General features: G+C 54.0%; 1 protein-coding gene and 1 long non-coding RNA gene across 3 annotated transcripts; one reads left to right on the plus strand and one right to left on the minus strand.

Annotated features, from left to right (window-relative positions):
• Window positions 1-344: 344 nt before the first annotated feature.
• On the minus strand, window positions 345-1,365 carry LOC138686875 (uncharacterized). The gene is made up of 2 exons (XR_011326204.1): window positions 1,070-1,365; window positions 345-611 (listed from the first exon to the last, which is right to left on the minus strand). It is a non-coding gene; the product is annotated as an uncharacterized lncRNA (long non-coding RNA).
• MASP1 (MBL associated serine protease 1) lies at window positions 607-26,883 on the plus strand. Of its 2 annotated transcripts, XM_069792434.1 has the most exons (11): window positions 607-1,061; window positions 3,059-3,284; window positions 11,283-11,460; window positions 11,722-11,853; window positions 12,345-12,541; window positions 12,858-13,005; window positions 13,513-13,631; window positions 14,431-14,509; window positions 19,076-19,213; window positions 20,267-20,341; window positions 24,287-26,883. In XM_069792434.1, the coding sequence occupies exons 1-11, from the start codon at window positions 664-666 to the stop codon at window positions 25,180-25,182; spliced, it is 2,586 nt and encodes an 861-aa protein (XP_069648535.1). In that variant the 5' UTR covers window positions 607-663; the 3' UTR covers window positions 25,183-26,883. The 2 variants fall into 2 exon arrangements, with proteins under 2 accessions (XP_069648535.1, XP_069648536.1); XM_069792435.1 differs by lacking the exons at window positions 19,076-19,213; window positions 20,267-20,341; window positions 24,287-26,883 and adding an exon at window positions 16,150-16,780.
• Window positions 26,884-27,228: the final 345 nt, after the last annotated feature.

The raw sequence follows: 27,228 nt of genomic DNA on the forward strand, positions 1-27,228 counted from the left end.
TGTTCTTCGTGTCTCCAAGGGTGTCATTTCTGGACAAGGGAATCACTTGCATCCTTTGACTTCCTACAGGCTATTCCCTTGTTTGCAGCCCAAATAGATCTTCTTCCCACATAGCTATGCAGACAAGAGGGGTTTGGGTTGGTTTGTGCCTGGCGCAGGGAGGGGAAATGAATCTCCTGTGGTGTAGTGGGGAGCGTTCATGTTTTTACCTGTTTCCTCGACAGGAGGGAGTCAGGCTCAAAACCTGTAGGTTTAGTGTTTAAAGTTCTCTCTCCCAAGCAGAGTCTGCACCTAAAGCTGCTGTTTTGCCCTGGGACAAAATGCTGAACCCAGCAATTCCTCAGTTCTGCAGGAGGCTGCAAACTAAGTCTTGATTTTATTCAGACTGTCACAACTCAAAAGTTTCTCGGAAACCAGATTCCTGTCCCAAACGCTGCACGGCACTGAGCAGAGAAGCCGAAAGCAAGTCCCGAACACCGATCTCGGCTGCAGCAGCACCACTAAAGCTATTTAAACCCGCACAGGTTTTTTTTCACACGTTCTTGCCTTCTGTTTTTGCTGGAGCCTCCGACCCTATTGAGAGGCAAATTCTAGCCATCTGGCAAAGCGGGCTGTAGGGGGACAAAAAAAAAAAAAAAGAGAGAGAGAGAAAAAACACAATGCATGGGCACACACACACACACACACGGGCGCGCAAAACTCTGGAGATTAGGGAAGACAAAAACTTCGCTGAATGCCGCGGCTTTTGCTGGAGCGCACGGGCAGCCCCGCGGCGGGAGAGGAGGGAGCGGCGGGGAGGACGGTTCCAATGCAGGCAGGTCTGCCTGCGTGCCTGTGGGGATGTGGGGAACGGTTGCAGGCAGGGGAAGGCGTGACCTGCATGGAAAATGCCAGACAACTCCAGACGCACACACACATAGGCGCACACACGCTCACAAATCTCCGGACGGAGATAAGGCGGACAGCGGAGCGTTTGGAAGGAGGCAAAGCCGTCCCCGGCAAACCAACCGGCGATCCTCTGCGCCAAACCCGCCGGCAAACTCTCCCGGCAGCAAAATGAGGTGAGTACCTCCGCCATGGGCTGACCCCGGGGTCCCGCACGCCGTGGTCTCGGGGCAGGGGGGCCATCCCGCCGAGGAAGGTTTCCCTCTGATGACCGTGGCTTCGGATTCCCCATCCGCCAGCGAACGAGGCATTGCTCGTGCCTCGGCTTCGTGCCGCAGCCCGGCTTGCGTGCTGGCATCCCGGCAGAGCCGAAGGGAGCCTCGGGCGACGGGCACGCAGCTCAGGCGTACCGCTCTGCCGTGGTCCGTGGGTGAAAGGTGCGAGCGAGGCTGGACACGCTGCACGGGCTTCAGGTTTCTGTGCACGCCACAGTCATTTATCACTTTTACGTGAGGGCAAGATTTTCCTGGCATGGGAAAGAAGTTTGATGTTGTTTTGCATCCCCTGCTTAAAGGGAAAGCAGAGAGTTGCACCAGCAAATGGCCTGTTCGAGTCGAGGAGGTGATGCCCATTTACACCAGCTGAGCATCCAGCCCCGTGCATGTACTCTGACCAGAGGAGAAACAGTTTTTCCCTTCGCACATTTTTGTGGTTTCAGACAAGCTGTCAGAAAAAGGCATGTTCAACCTCACTCTGCTTGAAAGAAAAATCAATCCAAATTTCTCAGCTCCCATTAACTTTGCTTTGTAATGAAGAGCTGGGAAAACTGATGGCACTACACAAATGACCCCCAGAATCTACTGCCCTGGTTTTGAAAGAACACAGACAGGTTAAAAATAATCCACTTATATAGCTTCAATTTCCTCATGCGCGTACCTAAATCAAGCCCTGATTTTGAAACCGCGTGTACGTGTACATGTGAGTAGTTCCAGCATCTGCAGTACTCACCTACAAGCCTTTGCCAGGCCTTAGTACCTATTTTAGAAAGCGGAAATTTTTGTCTCTAATGGCTCTAATTTCCTGCACATTTCTTTTCCTTTGTGCGCTCCACTGGGTGTAAAGAGCCTGAGGTCTGCTCCTCTTTCTGGGTCCCATGCAATGGCACAGGCTTTTGTGTTTACATCTCCAGCACAGGCGGTGTTCTCCCCTTGCACAGAGAAATACTCGGTTTATGCTCACTTTCACGCTCAAATGGAGCTCGAGGCTGGTGCGAGGTCAGCTGAACTGCCACTGATTTACCTGTCCTCTTTCCCCTCCTCTGGGACAAACAAGTTGGTAACAAGTTGGGACAAACTCTTCTGACTGAGGTTTTTTAAAAGCTGAGTTTGGTGACAAAAGATCTCTAAGGATCTCAACCTCTGTGTGCTTCTCCATCTGGGGTGAGTGGTACCCTAAGAATTGAAGCGAAAAAGAAGAAAGGAAAAGAAAGGAAAGGAAAGGGGGAAAGGAGGGGGGGAGAGGGAAGGGATGAGGGATGAGAAGAGAAGAGAAGAGAAAACCAGAAAAGAGTGGAGAGTAACATACTGGGTTACACTGCTGGGGCCCCAGTCCATCCTTGCCCAGCTGCAAAGATGTGTGCTGTTTATTGAAAGTCAACAATCCCAATTTGGCAGGATGAGGCTAAGCAGTAATAATAATAATAATGATACTTAGCAGTTATTGCCATGATGTTTTCATTAAACCGATTTAGAAAGCGTCATTATTTTATTAAGTATCTTTATGCTTATTCTTCCATTAAATGAAGATTTGCCCATCGGAGCCCCATTAGTTAAAGGATGTGTTGCCAGCGGCTGCTGTTCCCAGAAGCGTGAGAAACACCGAGCTCCTGACAGACCCCAGAGCTCGCTGGGAGCTGTGGAGGTGCCTTTGCATTGCACGTGGCCCCTGCATCACTCACCTTTCGAAGGGGCTTTCCCCTTCTGGGAGCCACCCTCACCTCCACCTCCCTGCAGCTTGACGGGGGTTTTGCTCATGGTGACACGGTGCTGCACCTCCTCTCCCAGGCATTTCGAGTGTGTGACCTTACATGACCCACTTGGGAAAGGAGACTGAGCCCTCAACAGGTTTTGGCATTGCCAGAGTTTCATTTCATCTCCTCACTTGTGTTTTCCAGGTACCCCCTGACCTGGTCCTTTTGTGCCTTGCTGCTCTCTGCGGCAGATGCCATCGAGCTGACGGACATGTTTGGGGAGATCCAGTCTCCCAACTTCCCTGATTCCTATCCCAGCGACTCGGAAGTGACATGGAACATCTCTGTGCCCGACGGATTTAAAATCAAGCTGTACTTCATGCATTTTGACTTGGAGTCATCCTACCTCTGTGAATACGACTATGTGAAGGTGAGCTGTGATATCACAGGGCAAATGGTGGGGTAGACAGCAGACCTGTTTGGCCAGCTGAGAGAGGGTACTGCTGGAAAAGCTGGGAACAAACTGGTTTTCCCCATTTATTGGGCACAGGAGTTGTCAGTCCAGTGGACAACGGGGAGAGCACAGGTAAGCTGACAGCATCCATTGGACAAACAGTGAGTGGACACCAGATTCAGAGCTCAGCCACAGAGGACCAGATTTCTGAAAGTATTTGGACACCTAATTCTCATAGGACCCAGTGGGATTTACACACCTACGGGCTGATGAAACCCCTGTGGCTAAACCCCAGCCTGTGCCACACTGATGCCAGCAAGGTGCAAGGAGGACCCCTGAGTTGGGCACCCTTTGCCAGGCCATGGCCATGGGTGCATCTTGCAGCCAGCCTGGATCCCTGGCCATGGCTTGCAGGCTCTTGGAACACCATGTCCAGCCCCCAGGGAAGCAAAAGGGAAAGGTTAGACCTGAGCTTGAGGCTGCAAGTTGGGGTATGCAAGCAGAGCGTCCCACAAGCCGCAGGGCACAGACCCAAAGGCTCCCTTGGGTTCAATGCAAACCCATTTCACAGCTGAGATATAGAAATTTGGGGGCCACTGCTGGCAAATACCTGCAGCACAAACAAGCTGTGGAGGTTCCCAGGGAGCTGTCATGGCCAAAACCACAAAAGATTTCAGTCTGCTTTATTGCTGGGCAGTAACCCATCAGAAATTGCGGTGGACCACACACTGCAGTGCCACAGAGCATCCTTGCCTCTTGCACCACAGGTCTGTCCAAGCAGGGCTCTCCTTCACATCCAGGACAAGCTGGGTTCTCTGTATCTTTGAACTTGGTCAGGTTTGGTACTTTCTAGCAGACAGCAGTAGCAAGCAGGTGCTTTCTAGGTTTGCCTGGCTGAACATGCCTTACCCCGTTGCCCAGCACAAGCCTCACCCTGCCCCTCCTCACAGAGGCAGGCAGAGGTTGCACCCAGGTCTGGAACTGCAGAACTCAGCCCTGGTGCTAGTTGCCAGCTAATTAAAATTATTATTTTATTCTTGCCCTAAGAAAACAAAGCAAACATTTGGATTTTTTTTCCTCTAGGGTCTGTTGTTCACTGCTTTAATTTCCCCTTTGTGCTGGCACTCATTCTGCTACTAACAGCTCTCATTGAGCTTTGATTAGTTCTTTCTGCTTCTCCTGGATCTTCTCCAAGCACAAGGGCCAGGGACATATATAGAGATATATTGCTTTAAAAACCCAATAAGCTCAAGGAGCAGATTTGTTGGAAACTTTCCCCATTCCAGGCTTTACCCCTCCTCCTGCCCTTCACCCCCTGCTCATTTTTCCTTTTTCATAAGGCTCCCTGTTATTTGGCCATAGTGCCAACTTGGCACCATAGCTCTCCCTGCCGCTGGATTTCCATAAGAAGGCGGTATTTTTCACGGAGATTTAGATCTCAGCTGTATAAATTTGCTCGGGGCTGTAACTCAGCTTGCGGAGCCTCCACCACAGAATTACATTTGCAAAGTGCTGAAAATGGATGGATTTACGGAAGATCCGTAGGCTACTCTGCTGGGTAGGGGTGCAATCTTGATGCCGCTAAACCACCAGCTTAGAAAACATTGAGAGCAGCAAATGACTCCGTGGCTATTTTCCTCCTTGGGTCTGTATGTCCAGCCTCTGTCTGCACCAGCGCAAGACTTAAAAACAGCATCAGCCCACCCTTTGACAGACGCCAACAGTGCATGGCTATAGAATATAATTATAGACCTGATACATAGAGGTGCTTCTCTGTAATACTCTGCCAGTCCCAGTGAAGATGCTCAGAAAGCCACAGGTGGTATCTCTGCGTTCGATAGCACTTAATGGATTCCCCCTCCATGAATTTGTACCAGTGCTTTCTGAACTCATGGGCGACTTTAATCCCTGAAGCATCCTGTGGCAGAGAGTTGCACAGGTTAAATATATGATTAAAAGCCTCGGCATGTGTGGGAAGAAACACCCTCTTGTTTGTTCTGACCACGGGTCTGACCAGGCTTTCCATCAGGGTCTTCATCATCTCGACTGCCATAAAAAGGAGGAAAAAACAGGCGCTGAACAGCCCTGATACAAGGCAGGGACCCAGCTCAGGACAGGCAGAAAGCCGCCGTGTCCTGGCCTTTGCTTCCCTTACCTCCTTGGCTGCCCATGCGCCCGAGCTCTTGAGCAGTATAGAGTCATCCTAAGTGGCAAGCTCAGGGCGAGCCAAGATGTAAACCCACGCAGATTTCTGCCTCTGGGGTGGTCTTCAGAAGAGAACAGTTTCCAGAGCTCTGAAACAATGGCTAATTAAAACAATAGCTGTTTATTTATATATATACACACATAGATGCATGCGTGTGTGTATATATGTAAAAAGAACATGGCTCCTAAAGAAATGTTCACAGGCCAGAAGGCTTGTTTTTGCAAACGAGGATAGCGGAGAGAGGGAGTAGTACTTCAGTAAAGAAGTGAGCCAGGAGGAACAGCCACCCCCAAAATACCCACCCAAAGAAGCCTGATGCAGGTAGGAAACACCAGCTGCACACTGCCTTGGGAAACTGAACTCCGGGCCCCGGCGTGTCAGAAACAGGCTCCCCCTGGGTTTTGGATGGCTGCCCTCAGCCGCCTGCCAGGTCCAGGGGGACGGGGAAGGAGCAGCCATCCACGCTGGGCTTTTGGCTCCTGCCCTCTGCCGTGCTCCTCTGCAGGCTCTACCCGGCTCATGGCTGTCCCCAAGGAGCTTATTTGGGGGGTTCTTCATCTGCAGGGGATCTCACTGTGGTTTGCCCAGCTCCTTTCTGGGGTCACCCAGCACTGAGAACTTTTGCACACAAGTCTCCAGCACTGGCCTGGGGGACCCTGAAAGCCATGGCCATGACCAGGTAATCAGGTTAAGTGACTTGACTTGAGGAGCACTGTGGCAGAGGCAGGGAGATGGGAGGTGAAATCCCAGTGGAGCAAGCCCTTGCTGGCTCACGGTCGTCGTGGCATTACATGTCTTCATCCCAATCCTTTCCACTGAGTCCTGATTCAGGATGGCACATGCTTGAGACCTGGCAGGTTTCAGCACATGCCGCAGGGCTTTCCCTTCACTCCTTCAAACCCAGGAGCTGTCTGTGATGGGTCTCTCCAACTGTGCATGGGGGCAGAAGGTCAGAGGGGTCCGTTACACTTTGTGGGTCTGGTGGGTCCCATCTCCTCTGACACAACCCAAGTCTCCCTTGGATATACCTCTCCATGTTGTGTCCAGACTTCTGCCCACATGTGGCACTTGGGATGCTTTCTTTTCTGCAGCTGCTATTCACACCCATGTCCCTGGGGAGGATCTGTGCCCTCGGGTCCTCACCCAGGCAGGACTCCTACTAACCCCATGTGTGGGTGCCCAGGAGTTGGCCAGGCATCTCAGGCAAAACCAGTGGCTGCAAATAAATTTGCTTGAGGGTGGCCAGGGGCCCAACCGAGTGCAGGAGGCAGTTTTTGCCAGCCCTGGTGAGGGGAAAACAGGGGTATGGGCCAAGCTGGGGAGGCAAGGCTGCAGGCAGAGCATCCGCTAGTGCCACCGCCCCAGGAAGCGGCACTTGGGAAGGGGTATTGTGAAAGATTTGTGATGTGGTGGAGCCAAGGTTTGGCACGGTGTTTAGGGTGCGTAGCAGATTGGCTTTGCACGCGGCATCCTGGGCTCGCAGTGTGCCATCCCCTGCCACGGGCGATTCCCATGGGGCAGGGCTGCGTGCCGCGCTGTGCCAAGCGCTCGGCAGCACTGTCCCCGGGGACACCCTCAGTGCTTGACACGGCAATGGCAGGGGCCGTGCAGGGTCAGGGAACGAGCTCGATGCTGCATTCGGGGCAGTGCGTGCCCAGCCTAGGGCTGCGAGAAGGGTGCACGGGACACATTTACACCTTCCCCTGCTCAAAGGGGAGGGAAAAAGCACAAATCAGGGCTTGGCATGAGCTAGGGGATCAGGAGAAGAGTATCCTCTTTTGGTGCTGTCAGCTGGCATCAGCCAGGGGGTAATCCATGCCCCGGGGCTGTGGGGTCCCAAGAGGAGCACTTCAAATCCTGGGAGGCAGCTAGGAGGAGAGAAGGGCCCGGGGCTTTGCTGCTCGCCTTTCCCATCCTGTTGGCTCTGCACAGAGGGGTCTGGTGGCACTGGCCACCCCCTGCACCGCTGGGGACCACAGTCACCCCCTGTGCAGGGGAAAGAGGAAGATCAGGCATGGAAGTGAGCCAGCAGCTCTGTCAGCACCCCAGCATCACGCCTGGGCTCTCCTTGCACCCCCAGCCCCCCCCCCCCCAGGGCACAGGCCTGGCCCAGAAATAGGGCATGTGGGCTCAGCAACCCGTGGGACAGGATGGTCTCCAGACGCTGAGCCAAGTCCACAGCAGGGGAAACCAGCCATCCTCCCCTTTCCCCCACAGCACAGCTGCCATGTATGTTCCTGTGGAAATTCAGGTGCATGCTTGCAAACGAAAGGACCCTTAATGCATATCAGGGAGAGGACGCATGCATGTTCGGGAGAGGATCTCCAGGAGACCTAGATGGAGGCTCCTGCTGGGGCTGCCCCATCCCTGCCTCATTTCCAACAGTCAGCAGCAGCAGCATCAGTCATTTTGCAAAAAAACCCCGTTCATCTGGGTGTTGCCTTCTTGCGTGTACTCTAACTGCAAGGCGGCTCGGCAGGGGCTGTTTCATGCCCTTCCCTGTCTCTGAGCGTCTCCTCCCTGTGTCATGTTCCCAGTGTCTTCAACCCAGCACTGCGATTTCTCTGCCTAATGAGCCATTTATATATATTACAAGTGGTATGTTTGGCCTTCATCAGTCCAATTAGTGCATTCCTGGAGGGCTGGAGGGGGGGGCGGTGGCGGCTGCATTTCCGTATTGCCGGCTGCCTGCTCCTCTCCGGCAGCAGACACTGAACTGCTGGGCCAAATTCCCCTTGGTGTTCGTGGTGTTCCATTAACCCACTGCAGAAGGTATCTCTGGAGCATCGCTGCTCAGGCACCCCCAGCAGCCCATGACCTGGGGCAGCGTTTCTTTCCTGCCAAGCTGGGGCACCCCAGCTCCTGCCTTCTGCCCCAAAGGGGGAAATCAATATGGGGCAGAGGGGGGGCCACACAGCTTGGGTCACCACTTCTCTTAGCCACAGCCCAAGCCAGAATGCAAGGGGAGAGAGCCACAGCTGGGGAGGGATCCCCTTCTGCCTCCATCCAGAGGGGCAGAAATCTTAACGAGGGAATGAAGCGGCAAGCGGAAACAGGGAAGACGGCAGGAGGCAGTGGCAAGGGTAAATTTAAGGCACGAGAGTGTCGTTATATTGTATTTTTCAAAGGAGGATTCTTTCAGCGTATTTTTACAGGGAATTTCTCTGCGGCAATTGATATTTCCCTCAGGGACACATCTTCTCTAGTGAAAACGTCGACATCATGACCCGAGAGGGAGAAACTCCAAACAAACAACCAGGATTTAATTACCAGCCTGCTCACTGGATGTAAATGATCTACGAAAAAGTATACAGTCCTCAGCAGAAGCAGCAAATATTAACCAGGGATGATGACCTCTCTGTTTAGTTTACTGCTGGAGGGCTGTCTCTGCTCCCTGTGGCTCGGGGCATGGGACCCGTCACAGATAAGGGGCTGTGGATACCTTCGGCGAGGAGAGCACAGCTCTCCCGGGCCTCATCCTGCCACTCCAGGGCTGTATCCAGGGATGCTGGGGACAGTGTTGGGACTGGGCCCATGGCAGGAGCATCCTTGGGCCAAGACACGGGGCCCCAGGGAGGCTTTCCCGCGCTTTGGTGATGCTGTGCCGTGGGTCCCGCACCAGCCGAGGCTGGAGGAGAGGGATGGGAGCTCACACGGTGACTTGTGTGTCCCTGCAGAGGTGACAGCCACCGGTCCCACATAGAGGAACTGGCTGGAAACTGCTCCTTCCTACAGCTTCCCTTAAAAAAAAGCATTTTCTGCAGAAAAGGCTGTGTGCCACACGCTCACGCTGCCACAGCCGAGACATCGTGTCAGGGCCAAAATGCCATTTTCATTTGCTCTTGGTGATGGTGCTCCCGTTTTTCAGTCTGAAACGCTATTTCATTTCATGGATTTAAAAGAGATTCTGAAGCACCACAGTATATTTCAAAGGGATTGAAACCAGATGGATCCCAAATTACTTGTTTTCCTTTTTTTTTTTTCAGAATGCTATTTCACAAAAAAAAATAAAATTCAATTGGGTTTTTGTCCCAATGCAGGGTGCGTGTTTTTCTCCAAATTCTCAAAATTTATCATCGGAAAGTCTCTCTCTTTTCTGGCCAGCTCCAGCTTGTATGAGAGGATGGAAAATATCTGGAGGCAATGTCAAGGCATGCTGAGTTACCATTTCCACGTTGGCTTTCCCTGGTGTGAGCGAGTTTCCGCCTGCTTGTTCAGCCCTGGGAAATTTCCCTTTCTAGCCCCAGACCCTCCCCGGCCAGTGCATCCCGAGGGTCTCCAGGAGACAGGGATGCAGCTGGAGGACGGTCTGGCCTCGCCAAGGCCACGCAAGCCGGGGATGGCATTGCAACATCTCCGGGACCCCGTGGGTCCCTGAGCAGGCGGCTGTTTTCCTGGGCATAGGCTGGGGGGCTGCATGTTTCATCACAGCCTCAATAGCATTGGCTTGGCATGAGCTGCGGGAACTGGTGGTGTGGTGTTCATCGCATTCCTCAGCCGAGGGGTTATTCATATTCAAATCTCCTGGGGGAAAGCAGGCAGGGTGCTGGGAACTAGCTGGGAGAGGTTGTGGTTGGGACAGGGGCTGGGGGTGGGATTTGCAGGAGAAGGAGATGGGGTCAATGCTGAAATGGTCCTGGGGAAAATGGCAACGAAAAAGGAAGGGAGGGGGTTTCCAGGGAAAACTGGAGAGTTTTCTGCAGGTATTACTATGCTTTAAGGCACAGGCAAGGCTCTGCTTTAAAGGGATGCACATAGAGACTAGTGAGCTGGCATGACAACAGGGCACACTGGCTCATTTGTCCCCTCCTGTAACCTGCTGGGCACATGGCTCCGAGTCCAAACAGTGCCTGGCACTGCAGGTCTGGAACCAGACAGGGACCCTGGGTGGCACGGATGGGACCGTGCTTGTCCAAGCCAGCCGAGGGGACAGAAACGCCATCCAAATTACAGCTGCTGCTGTGAGCTGATGCAAAAACCAATGGGCAGGGACTCCTCTGGTGTCCCAGCACCTTCCCAGCAGCACAGCCCTCACACAGATGCTGCCGCCTGGATCAGAATTTGTGCTGAGGGAGGAGGCAAGGGGGAGCATCTCAGGTACTGACAGCTCTGAGTGGGAACCACACGGCCCGGGGCTGATTTTCACACTCCTTCTTCTGCGCCTCCTGCCCACGTCCTCCCACCTCCCAAACAGGCTCCTTCCGTGCATCCTCCCCTTACACCCCCCAGCTCCTCCCTACGTCCTGGATGCTACCTGCTCTCTCGGCATCTGCTTCAGAGGGAAACCACACGCAGGAGCGGGCTCACCTGAGTCCCTTTGTTCATTTTGCAGAAACCATTTAATTGCTTTACTGCAGTTAACGGCATCTCAGAGAGCCGGAGCAGTGGGAGTCAGACCTACCAATGCTCTGAGCATCCCCAGGCTCCTTCAAGCTTGGCTGCAGAAGGTGAGGTGAATGCAGCGGAAATGGCTGGAAATTGATTTTTAGGGCCAAGGCAGCTCCAGCAGGATGGGGCAGCCAGGGGTGCAGAGCTGCATCCTTAGGCTGTGGGCATCAAAGGCTGCCAGACGGGCAGCCTGCCTCATGGAGACACTGCTGAGTCCTGGCAGGGGACAGGCTGGGCAAGCGCAGGCAGAGACCTGAGCTCTCAGATGCAGAGCATGACTCCAAGCCCAGCCTGACCTCCCCCAGGAAAGCACCGTGGGCTCTCTGGGCTTGCAGACACCCAAGCCCTGCTGAGTGCTCACCCGTTCTTTCTGCTAACAGATTCAAGCTGAGGACCAGGAGCTGGCAACCTTCTGCGGCAGGGAGACAACAGACACAGAGCAGGCTCCTGGCCAGCAAGTGATCCTGTCCCCAGGGCCCTACATGGGGCTCACATTCAGGTCTGACTTCTCCAACGAGGAACGCTTCACTGGCTTCGATGCCCATTACACTGCCGTGGGTAAGCAGCAGTTAAGCCTGCAGGACTGGCTTGCTAGGGTAGCACAATAAATTTCCTAGGATCACATCCCAGGGCAGCTTTGGGGATGCTAGCAAGAGAAGTCCTTGTGTGCAGCCCTTGGGCCATATGGGACTTGCTGGGTGCTCGTGTGACCCACCATGTGGGACAACTAATTTCTCAGTGCTGTAGCAAATGTCCCCATGAGGAGTGATGCGTGGGGGGCTGCAGGGTGACCTCCCTTCCTTGTTATCTCCATTCTAGATGTGGATGAGTGCCTGGAGAAAAGTGACGAGGAGCTGGCGTGTGACCACTACTGCCACAACTACATCGGCGGGTACTACTGCTCCTGCAGGTTCGGCTACATCCTCCACTCTGACAACAGGACCTGCAAAGGTACCACCCAGGCACAGCTTGGACGTGGGGACGGTCACACAGAGGGGTCCCTGAGCAGGTCAAACGCAGGCAAAACTGCCCTCTTTTGCTGCCAGGAGGGATGAGGTGCCTCTTCCCCTACAAACCAATAGCCTGAGACTGGAGGGCACCCAAGGCCTGCACTCCTTTTGCACAGGAAGGAGATGTGGTTTCTCCCATGGGCTGCGGTCCCCAGCTAAGCACTATAGACCTTCTCAAGTCAGAGAAATTAAAAGGTTTGGTCTCTGCTCTGAATCTGCATCACATAGATTAGCTGGGATTAGCGCTCAACCCAGGACCTCTATACCACAGGCGTATTTGGAGGTTGGCTGTGTGAGGTTCTTCTTGCAGGGACCCATATTTGGTGTCCATGGACTCACCCAGCAGACCCTACTCCACTGGGAGGGCTCCTGAGTATGATCAGGCTGGGATGTGGCTGGCAGGGCCCTGAGCGAGCCATGGCTGTGTTTCAGTGGAGTGCAGCGACAATCTCTACACCCAGAGGAGTGGGGTGGTCACCAGCGCCGACTTCCCCAGCCCCTACCCCAAAAGCTCGGACTGCCTGTACCGCATCGAGCTGGAGGAGGGTTTCTTCATCACCCTGAGCTTCGAGGACAGCTTCGACGTGGAAGACCACCCCGAGGTGACCTGTCCTTATGACTACATCAAGGTGAGCTGGGCTCTGCACACTCCTCCTGTCCCACTCTCCTGTTGTTTCTCTGGTGATGGGACCAAAATTGCCCTGATCTAAACAAGGGTGATGAAGCCAGCAGGAGCCCTGTGCTTAACTGACCCCATGTCTCTTACCATGTCTGATTTTGACCCTCTCAGCCAATAGTGACCCTCTTTCAGTTCACATCCCCCCCAACATGTGGTGCTTAAGCCCCACTGAACCCACTGCAGCCCCATCCATTAGCCTCAGGGTGAAGCGATCATCAGGGATCAAAGATCCCCCTCAAACCACCCACTCTTCTTTGCCTTGGCAGATCAAAGCTGGACATAGGGAGTTTGGCCCTTTCTGTGGGGAGAAGTCCCCAGGACGCATTGAAACCCAAACCAACAGTGTGCAGATCCTCTTCCACAGTGACAACTCGGGAGAGAACAGGGGCTGGAAGCTGGCATACACAGCAATTGGTAACTCCTGCTGCTTTTTTCCATTTGCTGGGCTTGGGCAGTGAGAAGGGCTTTATAAACCTTGCAGGTGGAGACCATGAGTTTGGTCATCCATGATCCTGTCTTCAGAAAGGGTCTGTTCCAGGAATCACAGGAAGACAGGAATAAAATAACATGGAGCCCTCCCTTCAAAGGGTGCTTCTTTTCCCTACATCAGATGGGCCCTGAAACAAGACCACATTGCAAAGCAGAGCAGTTTTGGGCAGGGTAGTTGCACAAGTTACTGTTATTAGCTCCCAGCTTTGCAATGCCCAAAGCCAGGGTATTACAGATGGGAGGAAAGACCTGGAGCCTCCATTCCTTCTAGGAGAAGAGCCTGGCTGAGCCATGCCAATGTAGTCTGATAGCAAGAGCAGGGCAGGGCTGTTCACACTCTGCTATATGGACTGGGTGGCAGAGCTGGGACTCTATATTTCCTCCATTTATTCAGCTGAGTTTTGTTTTGTTTCGTTTGCTTTTTATTCAAAGGAAACCCATGCCCACTTGTGCAACCACCGATCAATGGGAAAATTGAGCCTTCCCAAGCCAAGTACACCTTCAAAGACCAGGTTGTCATCAGCTGCAACACCGGATATAAAGTACTGAAGGTATGGGGTGACGGTGTGGAGCTGGGCACCTGGATAAGAAAGGGAGGATCCTTCCTCCCAAATCCGTTGCATCTCTGGGAGAGTGAACACAACCCACACACCATCCTTACCCCTTTCCCAGGGGCAAGGAAAAAGCCTCCTCTGAAAGCCACCAACTTTCCTTTCCAAAGACAGAGAGGAAGAGCCACCCTTTCAGCATCCCTCCGGAGCTGGCCAGCTCACAGCTCAGAGGCTTGGCACCTCTGCCAGAGAAAAAGCCAGCAAAAGCCCCGAGGGAGCTGCCAGGGCTCTGCCTGCTCCCCACCTCAGAGGGTGCTGGCTCAGCTGCCCAGACAGGGAGGTCCTCCAGGACTTTGGGACAGCTTCGGCAAGTCAAGGGGGCCGGGATTTTGGCAGGCCCTCTCCGGAAAACAGCTGAGAACCGTGGGGAGCACGGGTGACTCACAGGGTGGCTGTCTTCCCTCCAAACCAGTAGCCCGCTTTGACTTCCGACATGGATCTGGGTATTTCTCTGATCTCCTCCCAGCCTCATCCTTCATGCAGAGCTGCCTCCTTACCCATCTCAGCACCTAGAACAGGAATAAATTACTCCAGCTCTTTTGCATTCAGCACGCCACTATGTTGCTGGCAACAAGTTTTTCATTATGATTTTATTGCAATTTTTAGCTAGAAAAGTCCTCTTCCAGGGGGGTCTGGATATATCTTGACTAAATCACCAAGAAATTGCCTTTTTGTGGAGAGATTAATGCCCTTGTCTTGTACACTGATGTTGGGTTTTTTGCTGGCATCTTCTGCACAGGATAACCTGGAAAGCGACTCCTTCCAGATCGAGTGTCTAAAGGACGGGACATGGAGTAACAAGATCCCCATCTGCAAAAGTAAGGACACCCTTCCCCACCCTGCCAATGTCCTTTTCCTGCTGAAATCATTTCATGCTAAAGGCAGCTGCCCTGCCAGAGCGGAGTTCCTTGCTCAGAGACACAAACCCAGCCAGAGAGGCTACGTAACTCTGCAAAGCTCTTTTGGCTCATTCTCGGATAACATAACGGGGCTTGCTCCAAATGCCGCAAGCAGGACGTTGGTGCTTTTATTTAGATTACTCATATAACTTGATTTGCGAGCCGCTTTGCTGTCTCCCTGTCAAATAGCAAGCCAGGCTTTTGAGAGCTGGCTCTGTTGGCTAAATCTGGGACAATTTGGGATAATCTAATTCCTGGTCCAAATTTCCTTCCCAATGGAGACTACTAAGACCTAGGGCATTAGAGATGTCCCAGGTACTAGCCTAAATTGGGCGCTGCTCAGCTAAGTGAAAGGGGAGAGAAAAGTTGCCCAAATATTTACAAACCTTAAAATGGGAGAAAAGGGGAGGAGAAAGGAGATGCCATTTGAAAGGATGGGTGACGATTTGGATCATCTCTCCTTTCATCTAACCCAGCTCCTCTCTCAGCTCAGGCTTGGGAGATGTACCTCGTAATGCCTTTTCCCTTTCCCCCAAACACCCTCAGCCCTCAGGGAGGCTCTCACTGCTGCCCAGTCTGCTGTAAGGCTGGCCCAGAGAGGAGAAAAACAGCAAACACACTCAGAGAAGGTCCCAAGACCTTCCAGGAGAGGCAGGATGAGATGCTCTCAAGGGATGTTGGGATCCAGACTCTCCTCATCCGGGCGGATCCATTTCTTTTCATGATATTGTGGATATTACCTTAGAAGAATATTTCTGGAGTTTTAATTCATGTTTTCTCACTCAAAATGGAAACTGGGAGGCTCTCAGACCTGCTAAATAGATTCATATCTGAAAGGGCTCCTTAGAAAGTGTGGGGTCAGTGATGCCTCTGCCCTACCAAAGAGCTCCCCACTCCTATAACTCCCACTGCCACAGTCTCCCATTGGTTTTATCCAGCTTGAACTGGAACTCACTTTATCAGCAATCAGATAAAAATTGGCATTGTCTAGGAAAAAAAACCAAAAATCAAGGTAAATATTTTTAACCTCAAAAAGTATTATTTTTTGGAAAAAATTGGAATTATTACCTGCATTATTCCAGCTGGGCTGGAACTGATCCCTTCTTGTGTGATATGACTCACTACACTAAATTTCTAACACTTATTTTGGAAAGCCAAGAAGCCCCTAAATGGGCAATTCAGGCCTCCAAACTGCAATGCCTCCCACCTACCCGGGATGTCTGAGAGAGCCAGGGCACAAGCAAAAATGGTTTTAGAAAGCAATGCAGAAAATAGAAAACTTCCCAGCCAAGGTGGATAAAATCCAGCTCCGTGGCCTGGCGAGGCTAAAGACAAACCTGTGACGGCTTCTCCCAGCCACTGTCCCCAGGTCGCCCCAGCCAAGCAGAGCGAGCGGGTCCAGGGCACAGCCGTGGCATCCATGGTGGCTTGGCTCGCCCGGCACTCATTAACGATTTCTGGTGATTTGGGGGCTGGGTTTCCTGCATGCCTCTCTCTGCTCATCTACTAATTGGGCTTTCTCTCTCTGCTCTCCTCCTTCCCCTCTGCTTTCGGTGCAGCTGCAGATAGAGCCGACAACCAGACAGAGGGAAGAGCCGGCTCGGAGCAAGTGGCCGCGTGAGGCTGGCACCGGCCACGCCGCCCCGACGGGCAGCCTGTCTCGATGCCCTCTCTGATCTGTCCGGTACCCAGGGCAGGTCCCCTTTGCCCCTGGCCCAGCTGCCAAATCCATCTCCATGGCTTGTCTAACCGGCATGGCACTCTTAACCCCCCCGCGCCTTGGTGCTTTCTTAACTCCGTCTTGAGAAGGGGGAAGGAAATTCGGAGTCGAGCCCCTCTTTCCCACTGCCACGCAGCCCCACGGGAAGGGTGCCTGCCGGGCCCTGGCACTGCTGCCCGGGGACTGCACGCTGCCGCCAGCTCCCGGCACATCCTCCGCATCCCTCCCTCTCCACTCGGATGCCTCGGCCTGGCTCGGCTCCCCCTCCAAGGCGGCAGTTGCGCAAGGAGCGCGGCATGGCCGCCTGGCTGTTTGTTTGTTTGTTTGGATTCAGCCTCCTGCTGCCCTTCTTCCCCGGCCCAACATCGCAAATAAGAAACACTCCTTCCTCTCATCTCTCTGAGAGTCCTGGTGCCTTTCAGACCCTCCGGGCAAGGAGGCCTGGAGGATGGGTTGGCATCACCAGCCCTTTCCTGCAGGCACTGAGCCCTGGCACCAGCACAGGGGGATGGATGCTCCTTCACCTCCCCTTTCCTCCCCACTACTGGCCTGGCGGAGGTGAGGATGGGCTGGTGTCAGGCTGACTGCACCTGAAGGAGGTCAAAGCCTGGTGTCTGGCCCCACTCGTGTCCTCAAAAGCCCAGGGCGTGCAGCCTGGACTTCCCAAGGCATCAGAGGCTTCACTGGGAGGATGCTGCGGTGTGGACCAGAGGCTGGGAGAGGAGGAGAAGGTGTGTGTTGGGGAGCTTGGTCCACCTCTGGTCCTACAAAGACGGAGATGCTAAATGGCCCTTTTCCCAAGGCAAAAGTCTGGAAAGCCTCACGGCACAAACTCCCGCCCCTCACCCTTTCAGCAGAACCCGGGACGCTGGTGGGGCAACATCTCTGTGCAAGAGCCCATTCTCCAGGCATCAGGCTTGCCCCAGGCCCGGGGTACACACAGGGAGGGGATGGGCTGTGCAGGCCAGTGGATGCTGCCCTGCAGCCATAACCAACCCCACAGCAGGTGTCCCAGCCAGGCTGGTCCCTCAACATCCATTCCCTCCTTCCTGCAAGCCCCAGCATCCCCCAGCACCTTAGAAAAGTCCCATGGTTGCTGGCACCATGGCACAGGACCACTGTGCACCCAAGCACCACGGGAAGACAGCAGGAAAGCTCAGGCCAGCTGGGGACCCCCAGGGCTCGTGAAAGGGGTCTGTGTCCCCTCCTCTACCCCTCTGCAAGGCACAGGTACCCGGAGCCACCACCCAACCTGACTGCATCCACACACCCATCCCATCACCTGCTATCCCTAGGGGGGGGTGGAGAGGACCCTGGTGAACAGTGAGCTGCAGCGTTTTGCCATAAACCAGGCTTTTTTCACCCAAGCATGTGGTTAACCCTGAGCATCAGTACATGTCCCTGGTGCCAGCTACTGCTTCTAGTGAATTCTCTCTTAGTTAGTCTGGATCACTGCATGAGGATTTAGGGCTCCTATCTTTGCCCCCTTCCCGTCCTGGAGCACACAAAGACTCACAGAGCTCATGCCATCCCCGATCCACAGGACTTGCTTTCTGCAAAGTCACCCATACCCTACTCAACCCCTCATCTTAAATGTGGCAGATTCCAGCTCCACAGCACTGCATTTCCCAGCAGGATCAGACCCCGGTTCCTGCCCTCCCCTGGGGCAGGTGCCCCAGGACGGGGCAGGGGGGAGCTCTACAGCATTGTCCAACTGTGCTGTGAACTGCCCACATGGCAGGGAGCCACAGCTCCCACGGGGTGTCTCCTGGTTTTGTTGGATGAACTACCTTGCAGCCTGGGGTCCTTCCTGGGGTGGGTGGCACAAGCCCAATCCAGGGGACAAGCTGGGGAGGAGAGGCTGGGCAGGGCACTGTGAGGGATGTGAGTGAGAAAGGGGACAATGGACAGGCCATGGGAAAGGGCAATGGCACCCTAGAAATCCTTCTTCCTCCACCAGACCCTGAGCCCACACCAGGGATGGGTGAACCAGAGCCAAAACTGCCCATGTGCTGGAGGATGGAGCAGGTGGGATCTCTCCTACATCTGCTGGCTTTGCCCCTGCCTGGAGACCAGCCAAGCCATGCTCTCAGTGTCCCTTACCTCCTGCCATCACAGGACAGCTGGGACCTAGGGTTGCTCAGCCTGATCTGTAAATGTTTATCAGCACTGTTTGGAGAGCAAGACCCAGAGCAGGAGGGATGGGGCCATGCTCTCAACAAAGCCCTGTGCATAGAGGAGCACTCCTGATGCATGGCATAGGTTAGTGAATCACTGCCTGCTTTTCCTGCCCACTCTGAAGGGATGCAAAGACATACTCTTGGACCATCTCTCAACAGATCTCACCTGCCGGAGCAGGTTTCTTGCCCTCTCAAAGGTATAGCAGAGAGATCTCACACTAAATGAAGTGCACAGAAGGGGCTCCCAGGACTGGGGTCTCCACCAGCATGAGTGGTGTTGGCCATACGGCCTGTGGGTGAGCCGTGTTGCTGGTGTTCAGCGGTGCTGCCCGCATGCCCTGTCTTTGCAGGGTGGCCGTGGTGGGGTTTCACGGGGCCAGGCTGCCCTGCCTGGGGACAGCCTCCTGCTGCCATCTCAGGCCATGTCAGGCTGTGCCCCCTGCAGTACCCCAGAGAAAGGGGATACAGGGCTATACGGGCCCTCACTCTGCCCCATAGGACCACCATCACGTGCCTGCCTGCTGGCTGGCTGGACACCCCAAGAAAACACACAGGGCTCAACCCCCCTTCTGTGTTGGCTTTCAGTTGCTGACTGCAAAGCGCCGCTGGAGCTGGAGCATGGCTTTGTCACCTTCTCCTCCAGGAACAACCTGACCACCTATCGAGCAGCCATCCAGTACCACTGCCAGCACCCCTACTACCACATGGCCCCCAACAGCACCGGTGAGCAGTGGGGCCGGGCCGCATCCCCATGGCACGGTGCGGGTGGGCGCGTGGCCATGCATGTGTGCGTTTGCAAACGGGGGGAGCTTGGGATGGCTGCTCTGGGATGCTCTGCAAGCAGCGGGCTGTGGATGTAGCCTACACACATCATACCCTGCATCTACACTGCCTGGATTGTCAGACTGGCCGCATCCTGCTCCGCAATGAGGTAGGATGGAGTTAGCACTGTCTGGTACTTTGCGTGTGTGTGTTTCACAGACTTGGCAGAGCAGTGTGGTTGTTGTTCTGCACTCTGCCTTCTCACCCTGCCATCTGCTCTCTACAGCATATGAAATTTTCTGTGTCTCTGTGAAAGGAGCTGCTGCTGGAGAGAGGACCACATCCAGCAGCCTCAGAAAGGCCTCCACAAGGCTCCCCATCCCAGTACCCAAATGTCAAGCATAGCCAAAGCTGAACAGATAGCAGTGGGATCATGGCAGACTGAGTTTCCCCTTTATCCCCCTGGTCCACGATCAAAAGACATCACAAGGTGCTTTGCCAGGCACCACATGTCCCTGCACCCTTCAGACCCAGCTCTGGGCAGCAGCAAGGGTGTGCACACACCCCAGCCCTTCTTCCTCCTCCTCCCTCAGCAAGCACAGCCAAAGGATTTCCTCACATTCCTGTCTCCATGCTCATATTCCCGTCTCCCTGCTCATATTCCCCTGCACACCCACTGGCCCCGCGCATCTGGTCCCAGCATCCCTCATGCATTAGCGGAACAGGCGCTGGCAGTGTTAAAGGGGCAGCAGTTGCCAGCCGAGGCTGCGGGCGCAGCACAGCCCTCCAGACAAATCAAGGCAATGAAACCAAGGATGGTGGCATGTCCCCGCATGGGGGCAGGGCTGCCAGGCCCCCCACAGGGAATGGAGTACAGCAAGCATAAAAGGGAGGTCACCTCCTGCTCTAGAAAAGGGTTCAAAAGGTCCTGACAGCTGGGCAACATCTCCTCACTGCAAAAGACACCCCGTCATGCCAGGGCCACAGCCCAGCTAATGCTTTGTTCTCTTCTAGCCACCTACACGTGCGATGCATCAGGGGTATGGAGGAGCGAGGAGCTGGGGACCAAGCTGCCATCCTGCCAACCAGGTACTACTGCTGGGGTGGCCGGTTCCCATGGCAAAGGGTGCGGAGCAGGGACATGCAGGGGGAGGATGCCTCCATGCCTGACCTGAACTGCTGCTTCCCTAGGCAGGGACCCTGTTCCCTGGTGGCAATGCCATATGCCTAGGCTATGTGTTTCCAACTGCTTCAGTGTATGGCCAGGAGGGTGATGGGGACAGAGGCTTCCTGCTATCCCAGCTAGCCCAGACAGTGAGGGTGCAGTGGTGGCACTGGGCAACAGTGATGAGGGCATGTGTCCCTGGCAGTGTAGAGCAGCAGTGGGGTCACAGCCATCTTGGCTGTCAGGGCTCACCAGGCTCTCTGCTCCAGCAGACAAGGAAACCAGCAGCCCCAGGGCAGACCCCACTGGCCATGTTCAGCCCCCAGCATCACCAGAGATGGTTCCAGCCAAGGGCAGAGCATTACCTGCCCAGCGCCACTGGCTGTCAGCTCCCATTAGCAGTGTATCCACATGCAGAAGCAATTAGCACCTCTCCAAGCCTTGCAGAAAAACCCAGCCACTTTGCAGGGAAGGAAAAGTCCCAAGCCTTCGAGCAGTGGCAGAAATGTTTGCAGCCAGCAAGTTTCCAGGCCAGGCGCCCACTCGGGATTAAACAAAAGTCCCTGGGATGTTGGCTGGCCATAGCCAAGTGTGGGGCCAGGTCTGGCTGCCAGCCAGGGCAGCTGGAGGCAGCTCCGGGTGCAGGTTGTGGTCGGATGTGCAGGGACAGCTCTCCAGAAAGGTGCAGGGATCTGGCTGCCGTGCAGCAGCTGCAGCTGCAACCACTCTGGGGTTCGGGAGCTGGCTCAGCCCCATGGAGGGTATCTGCTCTCCGGCCATGCTGAGGGACAAGGCCAGAGGAGGGACCCCCTGAGATTCCCGGTATCCCACGGAGCTTCAAGACCCGGGCTGTGGCTGCTCTTGATGCGGCGGCTGCTCCCTGCATCTCTCCTTGATGTTTCAGCCTGAACTAATTTGAGCCGGGAGCATACGGGGACATCTTTTGGGGCCATAGCTGCTTTCATGGGCCATTTCCAGGCCTCCTGATTAGTGACAGAAGTCAGAGAGACTTCAGGAAAATGGAAAATCCCAGAGAGAGGGTGACGCTCTCCTGAGATCAGGATCTGCAGGCAGCAGCTGGCCAGCTGCTCTTCAGATCTTTCCCCCTGTCTCACGCCACCTCCTCATCAATAGAAACTCCTCTTCCAGGCCACTCCACGCCTGCCTCTGCCATTAGTGGGAGCATTTGCAGCCTGGTCAGCATTTTTGATATGTAATTTAATAGAATAAATATTTGGCTGGATGTGCTTCCTCTAAAACCATCTCCCTGGGACAGCCGTCAGCTTCATTGCAGCAGACCAGCTGGGCTGGGCTGGGATGCAGGAATTATTTGCCCGAGCATGTTTTCTATTCCTTGCAGCACTGGGAAAGGCAGGGGAGCCCAGTGGAGCACACGCAGAGACACTTACCATGCTCCCTCCCTGCCGGAGTCGCAGTTTTCCTAGTGGCAGACCCCAGCCACAACAAATCCGCATTAGCATCTCCTGGTGCTCCTGCCCTGGTTCCAAGGCTGACTCTCAGCCCTGATCCCATCACCCTGGGGGGTCAGATTCTCTTTCTGTGAGGCTTTGCATCCTCCCCTTGCAGCACAGGGGGCATCAGGGCAGAGTCCTGGCACTTTCCATGGAGGATGTGGATTCTCTTTGCAGACTCAGAGGGATGAGAGCAGCACCAGAGCTGCTGTGATTCGGGACTCTTCCAGCTGTAGAAGGGCAAGCCCAAATTGGCTCCCACAACCTCCCAGTGATATCAGCACCCCCAAGCAACCTGGGAGTCCCCCTCCACAGTGCTACCACAGGCATGAACCAGCCCCACCATCACCAACTATGTCCCAGGGCTTAAGTTCCCCAGGGGCAGGATTGTCCCTGCCCACCTTGTCTAACCCTCTCAGAGCCACCTTCAGCATGCTGTGTCCCTCCTCTTCCTCATGCCATGTCACAACATCTGTATAAAGCTCCTGGAGGCAAACCAGGCAGTACATCAGGGCTCTTCAGACATTAATTCTGGGTCTGTTGAGGAGCTGAGCAGAGGGATGCTGCTTTGACCACCAGAATTGTGGTGAGGACTTGAGATGCAGGAGTAAAGCCCATGGTGCTAGGCAACATCCCACGGCTGAGCCTTCTCCAACCACAGCTCCTCTGGGAGGGCAAATGCCATGGCCATGAGACCACAGACCTTGTGACGGGTCTCAGAGCGAAGGGTGAGGCTGGGCTGATGTCAGGCTCCAGTCCTCCCACTGGTGTTCCCTTGGGTTTCTTGGCACACTGAGCAGGAGCTGAACAAGTGGCTGGATGGTCTGGGAAGGACTGAGCAAGCTCACAAGCCACAGTGAGGACTGCAGGATTATTCATTTGGCCTTTCTGCTTCTGAAGTGGTGTGGACCCAGCCAAATCACTCCTGAAACTGAACTGCAAGGAGAGGAATTGCAAAGTGCAGGCTGGCCCTCAAGCCATCTCCTTGTCACACCTACCAGCTCAACCGTACAACAACCCTTTAAGTCACAGCCCTGTTTTACTGCAATCCAGGCTTGGCAGAAATCATAGCACCTGTCAGGTCTTCAAAACAGCAGAAGGATCTCTCTACTTGCCCTTCCCTAAGGAATCCGGTAGCACTATGGTCCCCACCTGGAGCACAGATCACATAGATGGAAACCAAGACTAAGGTCTGATACTACTTACAGTCCTTGAAGTCCCACCCTGGCTCATGTGTTTTGCTGAATCCATGCCTGACTTCAGTGTCAGGAGATGTGGTACAGCTTTGGGGTAGCTAACCCTGGATGAAAGCCTCCTCGGCACCATAGTGTGCTATACACAATTCTGACTGTCCATATTCATGCGCAGTGGGCAACAGCTCACTCTTTACATCAGATGAGCCTGTTATTTGCAGGATAAATCCTTCAGCCTCTCTGGAGTAGAGGTCCAGCACATGGGACCTTGGCACAAGCCCACCCTTTTCATCAAGGGCTCTCCACCTCCCTTCATGACAGGGCCATGTGTGCTACAGCCCTGCCCTGACAAGTACCAAAAGGTTGACCCTTCCCAAGCTCAGTGGAGACTCTTCGGGCCTGAGACACACCTGGGCTGGTAACCAGACGTGTGCCTAGAAAGTCCATGGTCTCATGGCCAAAAGCATTCACACCATCCTTTCACAGCCTATAGCAAGGGTGAGGAAGGAGAAGGCAGCTGGGAGGCTACATTTTTGGAGCAAACTTGGGACTAACTGGGCCTTAACTGCAAAGAAACATGCTCTGTGCTCCAAAAGTATTGCTCATACAGCAGAGATAGCACTGAGGTCTCCTGGTTTCATGTTTAACCCTCAGGTGTAGAGAAACATAGGGTGGCTCCCACTTCACAGAAGAAACTGGACAACCCATGCAGGCTTCAGACTGGCCTCTTTGTCCATGACTAGCTTCACAAGAGCTGAACAAGGTCACCCCAGCATCCTTACAGAAGAGCAATAGATTGCCCCTTTTCCAGGAGGGCAAACTGCTGCCACCAGAAATGGTTCCATCAGGCAAGTAAGACACAAAAGGAGCTGGGGCTGTCTTTAGTGAGCAAAACCCTTCAGGACAGATGTGTTCCTTTCCCAAACATACCTCCAAAGACCTGTTAGCATAGGGGAATGGGTGTAATGCCCAGCCTCCTCCAAGCTCTGAAGCACACTCTGCCAGAAGAAGGTAAACATGGCAGGGAGGATGGGCTTTATCCACTGAGAAAAGGAGAAGACTTGCCCTCTATAGAAAAAAAAGACACAAGTGAGTGTTTGGTTTGAAGATAACCAGCCATGTGGCATAATCTACAGGAATGTCCCTTTTCATTTGTTCCCTAGATAAGTGCTGGGAGTAACTGTCCTGTCCTTTTTGTCCCCAGTGTGCGGCCGGCCAGCTCGTCCTCTGCCTGGGATCATCAAGCGCATCATTGGCGGGCGAAACGCAGAGCCCGGCTTCTTCCCCTGGCAGGCCCTGATTGTGGTGGAGGACATGTCCCGGGTACCCAATGACAAATGGTTTGGCAGCGGGGCCCTGCTCTCAGACTCCTGGGTGCTGACAGCCGCCCACGTGCTCCGCTCCCAACGGCGAGACAAGACCGTCATCCCTGTCTCCAAGGAGCACGTCACTGTCTACCTGGCCCTTCACGATGTGAGGAACAAGATGGAGGCCGTCAACCGGACAGTGGAGAAGATCATCCTCCATGAGGAGTTTGACATCCAGAACTACAACCATGACATCGCTCTGGTCAAGCTGAAGGAGAAGGTGACCATGGGGAATTATGTCATGCCTGTCTGCCTGCCCCAGTTTGAGCACGAGCTGGAGGGGCCTCACCCCAACACGCTGGGGCTGGTGGCTGGCTGGGGTATCTCCAATCCCAACATCACAGTGGACGAGATCATCAGCTCGGGCATGAGGACGCTGTCCGACATCCTGCAGTACGTCAAACTGCCGGTGGTGCTGCATGCGGAGTGCAAGACCAGCTACGAGTCACGGTCAGGGAACTACAGCGTGACCGAGAACATGTTCTGCGCTGGCTACTACGAAGGTGGGAAGGACACTTGCTTGGGAGACAGCGGGGGAGCCTTTGTCATCCAGGACCCGGGAACCCGGAGGTGGGTGGCCCAAGGGCTGGTCTCATGGGGTGGCCCAGAGGAGTGCGGCAGCAAGCAGGTGTACGGTGTGTACACCAAGGTCTCTAACTATGTGGACTGGGTGGAGAAGAAAACAGGCTCCTCAGAGAGGTGGACATTTCTGGACCCAGAGCTGGAGAGTTGAGTGACTAATCAGCCTGCTGCCGCAGCTCCCTTTCTTCTTGTTGTTGTTGTTTAATGTACTCCAGACTCTGGTCTTTCGCAAGCGGTAGCCACGATGCTCAGCACACGCCAGGCCTTTGCCAGCCCTCCACGTCATTTGTTTCGCTTGGTCCCGCATCCCTTCTGTTGTGCTCTTAGGAAATGCTTGCTAGGGAGCTGGGGGAAGGGAGCGAAGGGCAAGAGGTCAGCCGGCATCCTCCGCTTGTGCTGCCCATCTCCAAGCCTCCACACTCCCGGGAGCCTCCCTCCAAGCCAGGACAAAGGCACAGCGATGGAGGCAGCATTTCCCTGCCACCAAAGATTTGGGCCGTGCACAGAGAATTGCCCCCACCCCTGGGGCTCTCTGGCCAGATCTTCCCATCAGACGACGCAACTGCAGGAGCTACAGAGGCTACAGACAGCGCAGGTAACCCAGCTGGGCAGGCCTGGACCTCACAGGTCCCCCACGCTGTGGAACACCTTTTCTGCACAAGGAGTAGTGAGAGAGCCCTGAGGGTTAACTATTATTTTTATTTGCAAACAAACATCCCTGCCTGATGGCATCTCAGGTGATGTCCACCTGGCCCTGGGGATGTGAGGATGCATCCACATTAGCCCTAAACTTCAGCCATGGCTGGAAAGCTAATGGCTGCCAAGACGGCACCAATCCAAATGGGCTACCCTTACCCCACCGTGTGGGATGGGTGCCCCACAGACGACACAAGAACAGGGAGCAGGGTTTAGACTCAGTGTCACCATCACCTCTAGACACCAAAACTTCTCCGACCCTCCATCACCTCAAGCCCTTTCCAGTCCTCTGCCCAGACTAGCTCCTGGAATGGTTTCCAGCCACAGTGGACCTCCCAAGGAAAGTTTTCCAACACACAAGACAGCATCACTTCTGCTGTACCTAAGCAATACTTATTTTCAGCAGAATAATTCCAGATAAAATGCCCTTCCTTGGGGTTTCACCTCTTCTTTAGGGGCCTGGGTAGTCCTGTATGGCAGTGTATTTATTCTTGCATGAACTTCGTCCCTTTTAACTCCCTTTAAGGCCATTGATTTGGCTGATTGACAGGTTACTGATGGTGTTCATGGCTCCCCTGGCCTATTGCAGGTGTCCAAGTCATTCTAGACTGACCCCAGCTCACCTAACACACCAGAAGTATTCATGTCTCCCCAGCCTCCCTCCATGGCCCGTGCAGACAAGTAAGCCCCACCAAGGAACAAGATCAGGTGAGCTTGTCTTCCTTCAGCAGGGACATAATCTCCTTCACTTGCCAGCAAAGCCCTCCTATAGCTGTAAGCAACATGCAAAAATTGCCTGCTGTCCTCTCTGCATGCCTGTAGCCTCCTTTGGGCTTCTCCTCCTCCTCTTCCTTTGGTTTTGCCATGCAAGGAAAGAGTCAACAGTGAATGAACTACTCTGCCATTTTGCTATCGTCCAAAAAGCCATTTGTAGAGCACGTAGAGGAGCAGAAGGCCTAAGGAAGTTCAAACTTGCAGACATGCTAAGAACTGTACTCTTGGTTATGTCATGTAACTGCAAGGTATTTTTATATATATATATATATATATATATTTCTTTTTTGATACTACATTCTGTAAAATATCCAATGTCATGTAAGGATGGTTCTGTGTAATCTTCCTCCTGAGAACAAAATAAAACTTTGATATATAGTGAGTTTGTGCCCTGAGGCTTTTATTCCAAGAGGAACATGCTCAAGGCTGGTTGCTATTCTCTGCCATGCAGGCCTGCGCTCCCAGGGGGATTCTCACACTGTCCCTCACCCCAATGGCTGCTCAGCCATGGCCTGTGCAGCTTCATGGGCTGAGACAGACCCTGACCAGCCATGAATACAAATTGCAAAAAATGGCAACAGATGAGATCCTGTCCTTCAATTATTTATAGCCTTAGCACATCACTGAAGACGGGGGTGGTGGCAGGAGGAGAGTGCAGCAACCTGTATGCTGAGAATAGCAATTAAATCTGGGTTCAACTGACATGCAGAAAAAATAACAGGTATGT

The sequence above is a fragment of the Haliaeetus albicilla genome, chromosome 9 (assembly GCF_947461875.1).
Source record: "Haliaeetus albicilla chromosome 9, bHalAlb1.1, whole genome shotgun sequence".
Lineage (NCBI taxonomy): Eukaryota > Metazoa > Chordata > Aves > Accipitriformes > Accipitridae > Haliaeetus > Haliaeetus albicilla.